This window comes from Crocodylus siamensis, chromosome 1, assembly GCF_052110815.1.
Source record: "Crocodylus siamensis isolate JL-2025a chromosome 1, ASM5211081v1, whole genome shotgun sequence".
NCBI classification, from domain to species: Eukaryota; Metazoa; Chordata; order Crocodylia; family Crocodylidae; genus Crocodylus; species Crocodylus siamensis.
Window position 1 is genome coordinate 370,835,811 of NC_143395.1, and position 14,130 is coordinate 370,849,940.

The 14,130-nt window shown below is 42.4% G+C and overlaps 1 protein-coding gene across 1 annotated transcript in view; it reads right to left on the bottom strand.

Annotated features, from left to right (window-relative positions):
* FREM2 (FRAS1 related extracellular matrix 2) overlaps positions 1-14,130 on the bottom strand; it is a 210,771-nt gene that overhangs the window by 78,431 nt on the left and 118,210 nt on the right. The window contains exon 6 of the mRNA XM_090027088.1: positions 13,074-13,325. Within this exon, the coding sequence (XP_089883214.1) occupies positions 13,074-13,325 (252 nt within the window). The remainder of the gene's footprint in view (positions 1-13,073; positions 13,326-14,130) is intronic.

Here is a 14,130-nt window from a genome sequence, read left to right on the forward strand (position 1 = left end):
ATTCTGAAGGGACACTGCTTTTTTAGGTGACTGCAATTGTTAGTTTAGGAGTTTATCCAAAACCCACTGAACACCCAATGGACAAACCCCACTCAAAGTTTCTAGTTATGGACTGCTTTAAAATTATGGCTATCCATCAAATTACATTGGCTTACTGCCTGTTTTTACAAGATTTCTTCCACTGATCTCACCAGTAAACCAGATAAGATCAGTGGAAACTGTCTGCAAACTGCTGCCACTAAGCTGGATGCTCTCTAGGTTCATGCTTGAAAAATCAAAGGAAAAAAGAAGAGGAGAATAAAAGGAAAGCAAGTGGCAACCAGACCCCATCAAAATAAAAATAGTTTGATTTTTCTCAAAAGGCAAGAAAAGAAAGAAAGAGAGAAGGAGAGAATGAGTATCCAGCCCTGTAGTTAGGACCCTGTCATAGCGAAAAGTACCCCAGCAAGTGGCACCGAGATGACGAGACCCCGAGAGGCACTTCTGCTGGTCCTTAAGGGCAAGGTGTGGACACTACTGAGCTGCTGGCCGAGGACTTACTGGCAGGGTTGACTGTGGCACTGACTAGAGAGCTTCAGATGCCATATCCGCCCTGCTTTACTTTGCTTCTTGAGGGCAAGGTGTGGACACTACTGAGCCACTGGCCAAGGACTTACTGGCAGGGTTGACTGTGGCACTGACTGGAGAGCTTCAGATGCCATGTCCGCCCTGCTTTATCTGCTCAGATTGGCTGATGCACAGGGGCAGGCATAACTACGCACCCCACACCAGCAAAAGAGAGGAGAGACCCAGGATGATACCTGCAGGATCGTGGAGCCTGAGTGGAGCTTGCCCCAGCAAGGGTGAAGTAAGTAGGGAAGAGCCTGTTTGCCAGATTAGCAGCTCAGAGGATCCTCTAGCCCAAGGGACCCAGACCCCTACAGAGAGGAGTGAGTGATGTGGCATGTGAAGTTCAAATGCCGTTGCCTTCCTCAGTGAAACATGAAAGTAGAAACTGTGAGTCTGTTCCAGAAAGGGGACTTAGAGTCCTGTACTGACTGTAGGTTCAATTATCTTAGATATTAGGAATTAAAGGCACACTGGGAATTAAGTACACACTCCACCAGGTGTGGTGATAGAAGCCTAACAAACTGCGATTGAGGGGCAGAGACATAAGCACCGGGCTACCAAGTCCTCAGGGGCCGAGAAAAAAAGGTGCAGGATTTATAGATAGATTCATAGATTGTAAGGGGCTAGTCCCTGAGCCCTTCCTCATACGGCTTGCCTTGCAAGTGTCTGATCATATGGGTGGCTCCTCTCTGGACTCTCTCAAGCTTTTCTATGTTCTTGTTGAAGTGTGGTGCCCAGAACTGGATGCAGTACCGCAGCTGCGGTCTAACCAATGCTGTGAGATGCATCGGTCGATGCATGCCAGAGTATTGTTTGCCCTGCAGGCTACAGCATCGCACTGATGGCTCATGTTCATACTATGGTCTATTATTACCCCGAGGTCCCTTTCATTCGTGGTGCTAGTCAGTTTGGCACCACTGAGCCTGTAAGTATGTTGGGAACTGTTCGTCCCCAGATGGAGCACTTTACACTTCTCTATGTTGAACTTCAGCTGGTTCCGATCTGTCCAACTTGCCAGCCTGTTTAGGCCTGCCCGTATAGACAGTCCTCAACTTAAGACATTTTGAGTTGCAACGAACGGCACTTACAATGTTTATAAATTGACACCCTGTTTCGACTTTCTGACGTCGGTTTCAACTTTACGATGCTTGATCTGATCCGATGCCATGCCAGTGAACAAGTTTGCTGCGTCACTCATCTCCCTAGAGAACATCTGTCCAAACTTTGTTGGATACCTTCTTTAAGGAAGCAGACAAGACTCCAGAAAAACCTGCAGCCAAGACTCCTGAGAAGACTCCAGCCAAGACGTCTTCAAAAAGTCCAGCAAAGTCACCTCAAATAAGTCCTTCCAAATCAATATGATTGCTATTTACAATATAAATACATTAATGTAGCTATATTACTCATCTGTAATTGATTGAGTGAAAAATTCTGGGTTATTTTTAGTGAAAATAGAGCATCAGGCCTTGGTTCAGAAACAACCAATCCCCCATTTATAATATTGTTCCTACGGGAAAATCAGTTCCGAATTATGACATTTCGACTTAAGACATGGTTTTCAAGAGCCAGCTGTGTCCCAAGTCCGAGGACTGCCTGTATCTGCTGCCTATCTTCAAGCGTGACCATGCTCCGCCATAACTTGGTGTCATCCACGAACTTGGCCAGCGACCTCTTCACCCCCACATCCAAATCACTGATAAAGATGTTGAAAAGCACTGGACCAAGCACGGGCCCCTGAGGGACACTACTGGCCACTTCTCGCCAGGACAAGACAGATCTGTTCATTGAACTCTCTGGGTTCTACTCCGCAGACAGCTGCTTACCCACCTAACTGTTGAGCAGTTAAGCCCTCAATCCTCCAGCCTGCTCAAAGGCCTTTTGGAAGTCTAGGTATACAGTGTCAACCTCTTCTCTCTCCTATTCAGGTGGCAAGTTATCTGGTCATAGAAGGAGATGAGATTGATAAAACAAGACCTGCCTGCAACAAAGCTATGCTAGCTGTCATTCAGAATTCTACCTTCTGCAAGCATAGCACACACAGACTCTTTGATTAATGTTTCCAGGATTTTCCCTGGGATATAAAGCAGGCTAACTGGCTTATATTTGAATGGGTCCCCTCTTCTTCCCTTCTTGAAGATGGACACAACATTGGCCTTCTTCCAGTCTTCAGGAATTTCCCCTGAGTGCCACAAGTTTTGAAAGAGTTTTGCCAGAAGTTTTGAAAGAGTTTTGCCAGCTCCTTCAGCACTCTTGGATGAAATTCATCTGGTCCTGCTGACTTACAAATGTCTAAGTTTTCTAACTGATCATGCACCAGCTCAACGTCAACAGTAGGAAGGTGGTCATTCCCACCATGCTCATTCTATACTTTATCTAGCATGATTTTCCCCTTAGTCCACTGAAATACCAAAGCAAAGTAGTCATTCAGGAGTTCAGTCTTCTCCTGAGTGTTGATAACCAGCTATCTTGAGGTTAAGCAATGGCCCCATGCTTCCATTTGTTCTCCTCTGGTTTCCTACATACCTAGAGAAGGACTTATCCTTGATTTCTGTTGCTAGTTTAAATTCAGTCGCAGCCTTGGTCTTTCTAATCTGCTCCCTACAAGTGTGGACTGTTGTTGTATAGTCCATCTTGGGGACGGTTTCAAGCTTCCATCGTTTGTATACCTCTTTCTTCTTTTTCAAGAGGACCATGATATCCCTATTAAGCCAGGAGGGCTTCCCAGCCCTTCTTCTACCTTTCCTCCAGATAGGGATGGGCTTTTGTGCTTTGGGGATTGTGACCTTGAGGAATGACCACTCTTCATGTGCTCCTTTCACCTTTGGTCCCTGGTTTTGCAGTGCTTCCCCTACTATTGCCCTGAGCCTGTTGAAATGTGCTTTTTTGAAGTCCCAAACTTCAACCCTGCTAGCTGATTTGCCTGCCTTGTGACAGACAGTGAACATGATGGTTTCATGGTTTCTGTCACCCAGACTACCCTCTATATTCAAATTGCTCACCAGATCATGTCCTTTAGCCAAGACCAAGCCTAGGAGAGTGTTACCTCTGGTTGGCCCATGCATTTCTTGAGTCAGGTAGAGCTCTTTGATACAGGTCAGGAAGCAACGTGACTGATCTGACTTAGCTGAGTGTTCCTTGTCTGGTAATTGAAGTCATCCATGGTGATGAAGTCCTGCACGTGCACGGCCTCTGCCAGTTTGAGAGAACTTCAAGGAGGTGTACTGCTCCCTCACATAGAGAGCTACACCTCCACCTTTCGTCCCTACTCAGTCACTTCTGTGCAGGGTATAGCTCTATATGGCTATATTCCAATCATGTGAGGAGTCCCACAAGATCTCTGTAACCCCTACTAGATCATAATGCTCACTACAGAGTAGGAGGGCTAGCTCCTTCTGCTTGTTCCTCATGCTCCTGGCATTAGTGTACAGATACCCGAGTCCTTCAATTGAGATCCTTGATTTCCTGTCATGCTCAGGGCGAGCCATTCCCTCAGTTCTTGCAAAAGCAGATCTCCTAGTGTCCCCAGCTTTGGAGCTTTCTTGTGTGCCCATACCTGGACATGCTCCAGTCAGTGTTTCCCCATTCCCTGGTGATCTTACTTTAAAGCCCTATCTAGAAGCCCTATCTAGAAGATCAGCCATTCTGGCCAAGAACCCCTTCACATAAAGTGGATGCCATCCCTTCCCAGGAATCCTCTCACCCTGAAGTGTGCATTGGGGGTGAAGAAAATGCAGCCCTCTTGGCAGCACCACCTCTGGAGGCAATGATTCACTTCTTCAATGCATCCTTCCCTCCTAGGCCCATGGACCGCAACTGGGAGCGCAGGAAAAGACTACCTGTGCCACTGGGTAGGTTTTTTAGCCAGCCTTCTTGTTGATCACCTTTTCCTCTATCTTCTTCTTTTCTTCTGGAGTAGGGGCTGAGTAGGGACCCACAGACTGATGTCATCTTCATGGGCTCTGATGGTGTGTAGCTGCCATGCCTCCTCTTCCAGCTCCTCCACCCGGTCCTCCAGAGACTCCATTAGGGAGCACACTGCACAAATGGGGGTGCACCCCTGCCCAGCTGACAGCAACTGGCCTAGGCAGGCCCCATAACCTTGAGCCAGGGGCTCTGTCTGGGTGGAGACCTCAGCAGTGGTGTGAATTCTGCGGGCATGACAAGTCTCCACCATGGCTGAGAGAGTCCATGCCCCTACCTGGTCCCAGCAGCTTCACTTCGGGCTTTAGGCCTCAGGCTCTTCACTCAGCCCAGCCCTCTGGGTGCCATCCGCACATGGCTCTGTGTGAACTCCTGTGCTGTCACACCCCAGAAGAGCTGCGCCTGTTTGCATGCGCTGTTCATGTGGCTCTGGTCATGGGGCTCCCTAGGGGCCTCAACTAGATAGGGACCTGGTGGGGGGAAGGGGTGGCATTGCCCTCCCTGGTCATGGTCATCTGGTGCGTCCTGCCCAGCATCATCCCCACATGCTTACATGCACGCATAGACACACGCATGCTCATGCGCACACCCCACACTGTCTGAGCGCCCCTGCACTCATCCACCCTCTCCTTGCCCCCAGTTCCCTTACCTCCCCTCTCTGCACTGGGGGAGGGGAAATCAGTGGCATCCAGGTCTTCGGCTCCCGGGGGCGCAACAAGTGTTTACCCTGTGTCTCCACCAAGGAGCAGTTTCAAACTATAAGCAGATGCAAGAGCTAGGGAAAAGTCTTGATATCTTCCAGCCATAAAAAAGAAAGCAGGGCTTAGGCACCCTGGGCAGAGATCAGGCATGGATGGCTCAGCTGGCTAGACCCACAGACTGCCAAGGCAAGATGGAGGGAGACTTTCCTTAACCTATTTGAATCTACTAAGTAGGCCTGAGCCCGATTAATTGAGCAGTTTGCTGATGGTGCTATTCTTCCACCAGATGGCCAGCAACCTGGCTATATTTTAAGATCTGGTTGATGTAAGGATGGGGTGTAAGGGGACGCCCTAAGGACCAATGACCTGAGACACTCATGAGGACAAGTGTAATCAGTCAAGAATCCTTTACTCTTACTAGAAAAATCAAGATGTGGTGGGTGAGATGGAGGGTGTGCCCTGCTAACACGAGTTAATGAAACCAAGCTTTCGCCCTAAGAACTGGTACTCAATGGATGGGCGCACCAGATCTTAGTGGCAGAGTTAAGACAGGCACAGCTGTCCACAGACCCTCACCAGAGACTTAAGTTCCTGAGTTCTTGACCTGTTCCAGTGAATATTTAATTGGTTATACCAGCATTTCCCAAACCGTGGAAAAGCTTCTATGGGTACATGTGCAAATCACAGTGGCAACTAAGATACCTCTCTGCCACTGCCTTCATTGCTGACTGCTGCTAGCAAGGGGAACTGGGAGCAAGGGAAGTGGGGGTGGAGGCTGAGGTTGGAGGACCCAACTTTACTATGATGGAGTATAAATCCACTAGGTTTGGGAACTACTTGGTTATACAAAGTCAAGGAGTGTCACTCAACAAGGGAACAATCTCTGTTATCCCAGAATACCATATAGCTTGGTGGTTAGGGCAGTCTCTTGGGAGACAGGAGATTCAAATCCTCTCAGGAAGAGGAGGAAAGTTGCTCTGGGTCTCCCACAAACTAGGTAAAGCCATAACCACTGGGCAGTTGGATTAAAAGAACCACCACCAGCAGTTTTGTGAATCTAACCCCACCTTAAACCAACAGGAAATACTGGTGTAATTTGGAATAGTTTCAGGGTAAGAAGAGCAACATTTCTAAGGGAATGAAGTAAAAATATTCTGCTAGGACTAGTGATGTATCTTCATTAAGTATACTCTGACTACGGTGCAATTTATATCTATCAGAAACAAGAATAATTTCAGTCCAGAATTCAGAAGGAAAATACCTTATTCTCAGCATCAAGAGGCTGGCGAGAGTATGCTCACTAACAATCATGGCATTAGCAAAATGCTCTTCGTTCCTTTCAGACTACCACAGAGAACTGCCTAGGTATGGTATTTGGGGACCTGTGTTCCTTCTCACCAGCATTAAGTAGGCAGCATTTAACACACCCTTAAATTCTATTTTATTGTACTGAGCTGTGCTGGCATTCTAAAATTATATTACCATCTTTGTATAAATATTACTGTTGTTACTTAGAAGTTGCTCTCAGTGGTAAACCTTAGGACCACGTAAAAGAGATTTGGATATATGGATATCAAAAGGCAGCCCAAAGTCATTATTTTTCTACTCCGATCTCAAAATATGCGGAAACATTAGACATCTCTTTCACAGAGTCACAGACGTTTAGAGCCAGAAGAGACCCCATGAGAGCATTGGGTCCAGCTCCCCTGCTTTGGGCAGAAAAGACTGCTGGAGTCTAATAACCTCAGCAAGATGTGCATCCAGTCTCCTTTTGAAGATCTCTTCTTTTAGACTTAAAATTCTTGTAGCCTTATGGCAAGTCCAATACAGTATCATAAATAAAATGTTTCCCTTCTACAATTGATTACCAGCTATGCACTTCTGCATTAATACTTCAGTTAGACAGTTAATTAGATATTAGTAAATATCTAATAAAATACAAAAGTCTGATCTATTGTAACCACCTCAAGCCTTGTTGAGAAGTAGCATATAAATCAAATACATAAATAAATAAATACACCATGAAAAGCATATTTTTGCATGCAAATATTACATACGATTGTATATATTATATACATATATCCATAACAAAATATGCAAATAACTGTATATATGCATATTTTATTAGGGGTGTATATATGGATATATATATTAAGCTTTTTATTCCTTCCCCACGAAAGACAGAAAAGTTTGAATTCCTACTTCCAGTGAAGCAGTCAGGAGTGAAATACTTACGGCTTGAATTCAAAATCATATATGTTTTATGTAGGTCACTACATAACAAATGTGTATGGTTTTATGTAGGTCACTTAACCTATTGTAGATCCTTCAATGATTTTATGGCTTGTAACTGTAATTTCTAATGCAAATAGATCCATGTTATTATTCTTAAAACTTATATTATGGAAACATATGTAGTATCTAGGGCCTGCTCAAGCCCCCCAGCTGGGAGATTGCAGCAGCTCTGCTCTCCCAGCCATGGGGACACAGGCTACACATGCAAATTTAAACTGGATAGAAACCAGCTATAAAATTATTACACATTTTCCAGCAACAACTTTTTAGTTGGCTGGACATTTTTAAAGTGCCATAGCTAATTTGCATGTGTAGCCAGTCTAAATTAATTACATGATTGACCAGGTAATTGTGTAATAAATATAACATGCAGATTGGACCTTAAGACAAGTTCATTCACAAAGCAAGAAATGTCCTTATAATACTGTCTCTACAATGCATCATCTCTCAAAATATAAATATACCTGTACTTCTTTTGTTTAGAATTATTCCTTGTTAGATTAGATACTGTTTTGACAACACATCATAATTGCAATGGCTTAATATTTTATTCCCTGGGGTTTCTTGAATTACATAATCCTTCTGGAGTTTATCATAAAGCTTGATGCGTCTTGTCACTTGTTTTGGGTTCACTGTTATGATAATATAGGATTTCGGCTATTTCTGTTTAATCTCCCCTCCCCCAAGACTTATGCAAGAAAAAAAAACAAAGAAAAGAAAAGAAAATGATTAAAGGTATCGCGGATGAATGCTTCCTAATTAACTTGCACTGAACGCAAGTGGACATAAGCAATATTGCTGACTTAAGTTCCTTAAAAAAGGCCTGATGTAGAATTATTAAACTCTGACCTTTTTTTGTTTGTGTGTCATGACCTGCAGACACTGATTCATGATGTTAATCCAGTCACAGTGTTTGGGGAAATCAGCAAAAAATGACATGCTGCCACATTTATCCAAAGAAACTTCATTATCTATGTGCAAATCCCTTTAACAAACAAACAATCAGCACAAAATAGCTGCAGATTTTCAGATGAGAAGTAACAACCAGAGTCATGATTTAGCAAGTTAGCATTTCTGCACCTGTTATTATAAATACTGTATATCCTCTCTCTTAATTTCCACCTGAGTGATTTTGTAGTTTCAATTACATCTGTAATACTACAGAGATAATGAAACTGCTATTTAATGTTTCATATGGCTATTTTTAACAAATCAAACCATTGAGCAAAATTCATCAATTTTATGCATCATACAATCAATAATAGTTGATGCCTCTTAAAATCAACTTCTCGTTTAATGCTACTTTTCAAAATATTTTTGAGCTTTACAAAATATTGGAGAAAGAACTTTCTCTCAAGTGATGCAAAACCAAAATGCACTACACTGTGGAATCTTTCCCACTAGCACACTTTTGTTTTACAGTGCATTAATATTTTTATGATATGTAAATAAGAGAAATGCAGTTATAGAGTGAATTGTCAGCAAATTTTTGAGAGCACTGGAATTTCTTCTGGGAATTGTTTCATTGGCAGAGAAAGCAGTACAGAGTGAGGCAGTCTTTAAAAGCTTTTTTAACATGCCAGATGCAACATACTAGACCGTGGCAGATAAAATGGGCTATTTATAAAAAAAATCTGCACTTACAACTTGCTTCTTAATGTACAAGCAGCTGTTGATTTACTTATTTTACCCTAAAATATAACTTCCCCATCCTTTAAACAGTTTTGCATGTGAATAGTCCTAAGAAGACGACTGATGAACACAAAATTATTTATGTGAATAAGTATTTGCAGGATTGGGCAAGCATGTTCATGAATGCAGTCAAACTGACAGATGGTATAAGGATGTACAATAGTTTTGGTTGTAATTGTAGCATATGGATGTTGTTTTTTAATCTCATCTCTGGTTTAAAACAAGGTGACTTGTTAGTTTTTCCTGTGCCATGTTACTCTTTTACTAGTTAACCTCTTTAGTTACCTACTCAATGTCAACCTGAAGATAAAATGTGTGCATACACTGCAACTAACCTTAACAATTGAGGCACTGTATCTCATTGTAAGACTATAATGTACTCTAGGTCAGTAATTCTCAGCAAGGGTACCATGATCTTTTTAAGGTTGCCGCAGGGAGCTGTACAGTATTAGCATGTAAGGTGTGCAAACATCTACACATGGTTCACAAATACACCCTGAAATTCCAAATATCTATAGTGCCAGAACACGTTGACCCATTCTGGTACTCATTAATTCTTTGTAACAGAAGAATTGCTTCATTTTTTTTTCTGTCAACAAAACAAAACAAGTGAAAACTAGGAGGTGGCATTTTCCAAGGGGTTCCTTGAGTCTAATGGGGGGTACCTTGAGGCTAAAATGATTGAGAACTATTGCTCTAGACACTAAAAAACTCAAAATCTGTCTTCAAAGGTATTAGTGGCAATCCCACTGAAAATGAAGAGAAGAAGTAACACAGCTTGGAGCTATATCATCTTGTGGTGATTCCACTGAACTTAGTGATTATGACCTTAGCAGGAGTCCCTCAGTTGATTATAACCTTTATATATGTTCTTGTGGCTTTTCATATAGTTTTAAAGACCTTGTAACTTCTTAAAGTGCATTTAAATCAGCTAGTCTGGGTGCACATAAGAGGTGTAAATAGCTAGGCCTGTAACCTGGGCAAAAACCTCTTAGAGACCCCAGGGCTTAGCGGCAAAGATTACACATAAAGCAGTTTACGTGATCAGAAACTGGTTTAAACCTGAAACAGAACAGATGTTCAGTGCACACGAACCAGTCTGAAAATGGCTGAAAATGGTTTGAGATAAACCTGGTTGAATGTAGGATCAGACTTAACTGATTTGGGTCAAGCCAGTTTGTGCAATGTCTGCCCCAGACCCCTTGCTGCTTTAAATTAAACCAGATTCCCCTAGCATCTCTGCATGCTCTCTGGGCTGGGCAGAGCTCTCTGCTCCACAGCAGAGCTGGCCCCTCCCCCCTGCTCCCCGCTGGAGCTCAGCAGCGACTGCAGGTTTCTGCCTCGCTTCTCCCTGCTTCCCCACTCCCCACCCTACTCCCTGCTAAGCAAGGATTCTCCCTTCCCCTGGGCCTTACACAGACACCTCTCAGCCTTAGCTAGCAGACCATATACTGGCTACGGTCTGTGCTGTGGCAGATGGGACAAGGACAGAATCACCAGATAGCTGGTAATGTCCCTCTGTTGTTTTCTTAATGGGGTGATAAATGTTTGAGTTAGGGGTGTTAGACACAGTGTTATCAACTCATGTGTCTGCATTTCTGGGATGTCTGTACAGTTACAAACTGATTTAGCCTAGCCAGGTTAGACTTACCTGCAAAGACTGAATCCATTTAGGCTCAGGCTTTTTGAATGTCTGTCCCTAGCCAGGGGGAAGGGAGATGGAGAGAATCCTACCTGCACTGGGGACTCAAAGTCTTTGGCTGCTGCTGGTATGCAGAAGTCTATCTAGCTCAGCTGTTGCTATACCAGCAGCACAGGAGTATTGCTTTGCCAAGGTACAGATTTCCTGAGAGTCTGCCATTCTTCTAGGGGCTGGTACTACACTTGCCCATCCCTTGTTAACCTACAGGTACAGATTTTAATAATAAGAATAGCTCTCAATATTTTATACATTGTGAAGCTTATAAACTAAGCAAAATTGCCCCAAACTCACCAGGAACTCAAAAATATTCAACAACACCAGTAAAGTAAGCTAAATACAAAGTTTCTATGTCAGGTAATGTTTGAAATATGATAAGACTGATAAACTCTGGGAAACTTGACAAGTGCAATTTGGGATATTCCAAACTGTCATATCTCATGAGAGTTGCATTTGATTACCTACACCTTCTACACAGAAAACAAAGTCATCTCTGTCACAGGGCTGCATATGAGAAATTTCAGACAGACTGGTTGCTCATGGTGCAATTATAGAAGGTGTCAATTTCCAGCATTTAAACAGATACCTGGCAATATCCTTAACTACCAAAAAACTTCTGTTCCCATGATGAACATCTTGAGATCAGCTTTATGCAGAACATATACTACACCATATGGTAATGATATTTTTATTTCATACCAATCTCTTGAGACATTACCAGCATAATGTTGGGCCAGACCACTGCTGAATAGCACAACGCATGCTACCAGAGGCTACAAAATCTCTGCAATGTTGTCCACATCAAATTTTCAACAGAACAATCCTCCACAGTACAAAAGGATTTTTCAGTCATGGAAAATGGGGCCTGAGTCCCCTGGAGTTCAGAAAAGAGTCTGCTAGAGGCTAGCAGCCAGGGTCATTTTACCTGGGCATCTTTTCTATTTCTGCTCCCAGAGCTGACTTGACATGCGACTATTCTCTGTAGCTGCAGGAGACAGGGCAAGGAATAACAGTTTTGAACTGCAGCAAAAGAAATTTAAGTTTGATATTATAAAGAACTTTCTTGCTATGAAGGTGGTTAAGCACTGAAACAAGATACCTAGAGAGGTTGTGGAAATGCCATCCTTGGAAGTTTTTAAGAGTAGGTTAGAAAGACACTTGCTTGGGATAATTTAGAGAGGGATGATTCTGCCTCAAGCAAAGGATTGGACTAGATCAGGAGCAACCTGACATAGCCTGCACACCAGATCTGGCACACAGTGGTATGTCATTTAGCCATGGGGTTTCCCCCAGGTCACGAAATTTGGCAGCAGGACAAGTAGTGGCAGCACCAGGTGGTCTCCACCCCGGAACAGAAAATGCACAAAAGATGATACAGCCTTGAACTGTGTTATTGCTTGTGTTCATTCTCCATGGTTATGATGGGTCCTGCCCTCTGGAACAAGATCTTTAGCTGATCTCCAACGTTTCTTCATCTTTCAAAGTAGTACATAAGAGCCCTGGGTCACTTTGTTTTAAAACCAAATTCCTGGTAGGACTTGGTTACAAGGTGTGAGCATTATTCTAAAATTTGATTTATCAATGTATTTGTATTCTCATTTTGTAACAATAACAGCATTAGGATTATCAGGTGGCAAATTAAACTAATTCTGATTATTTAAAAGTCTTAGAAACACTGATATTAGAGATTGCTGGCTCTCCTTCAGTTTGACATCCCAGAATACATCTACTTTTTAAAATTTAGAAGAATGGAAATATAAAATTCCCCTGAAGCTCAGAGCAAAATCTGCTTTAAGCTCCAGGGGACTTGGGATTCATTCTCTATGACTGAAATATCCTTTTGCATGCTGGAGGATCACTCTGTTAGAAATTTCTTCATATTCTTTAAGTTTAAAAGGGGGATTGACAAGAGCCACTTCCACATAGTAAATCCTGGTAATGTCTCTGACAGCCAAGAGCTCCCGAATTGACAGAAACATCAAAAGGCACACAGAAAGAAGATATGGATACTGTTTTTGTCATACAAAAGAAATAGTTTAAAATAGCAATTCTTCCCATTTTAAAAATAATAACGGTTCTATGATTACTTCTGAAGACTCTTGTGTCAGGATTATATTAAAAGTAATTTCTGTCCTGCATACTAAGTTATGTCTTACCATCATCTTTGTCAGGCACAATTGTAATCTGAGTTCCTGGGAATTCTGAGCCAATTCTTCCACCCATGGGCATGCTCAGAAGAACATCAAATGTCTCAGCCTCTTCATACAAGGAATCGTCTATGATGACAATACGACACATTTTCTCCCTTTCATCCTTGTCAAAACGTATAATGCTGTTATGGTCCTCAGGCCTGGATATGTAGTCAGAGTAGGACAGCACAGATGTTGGAACAGTACCAGTTGCTGTGCCTGTGACATAAAAGGAAATAATGATTGTTTACATAAATTTGTTATAGAATCCATCAGAGAATCCTCTCATTTTCTTTAAATTTGTATTTATATTTATTTTTAGTTTTATAGATGTATCCCTTGCAGAGTGCATATACAAAAATCTAATACAAGTTCCCACTCTGGCACAGAGTGGAGGTACATTTATCTTTTCCAATATCCTGTTCCCAAGAGATATAGGTAGCAGCCGATTCACAGAAACGTATTTTAAAAAACCCTAACAAACTGGAATTAGGCAACTATGAGCTAACCTGCCTCAGGAAAAGTTTCTTTTTAAACCTGCCACTATTGCCACAAGTCATCTGTTGCCTTGAAGAACAAGGGTTGTTATCTCTTCCAAAACTCTTTTTAAAGTATCCAGTATTCTGTTATTGCTGTGACAACGTACAATTATAAAACAATTCTTAACAGAATAACAAATTGACCAACTTCAAACAGATGTTTTCTTTCCTCAGATAAACATTTTAGAAGTGGAGCAAGTTGTATGAGAGAAAGCAGTCTTAACTTTTGCTCTGTGGGGGAACTCATTTGGACTCCGTGTCTGTTCTGCCAGTTTCATACCTTAGCTTTCATCTAGGTCTTGATGGTAAACAAGCAAGACCGAAAAATGAGAACTTCTTAATTGTATTCACTAAAGGAAATAATTTATCTCTTGTGTGAAAATGTTGCAAAGTTCAGGTGAAATACCACCAAATTAATTCTCCCTAGTTATTTATTACTTTTGCAGCCAAGTTTACTTTGATTTTATTCCCAAAGAAATGCGTAT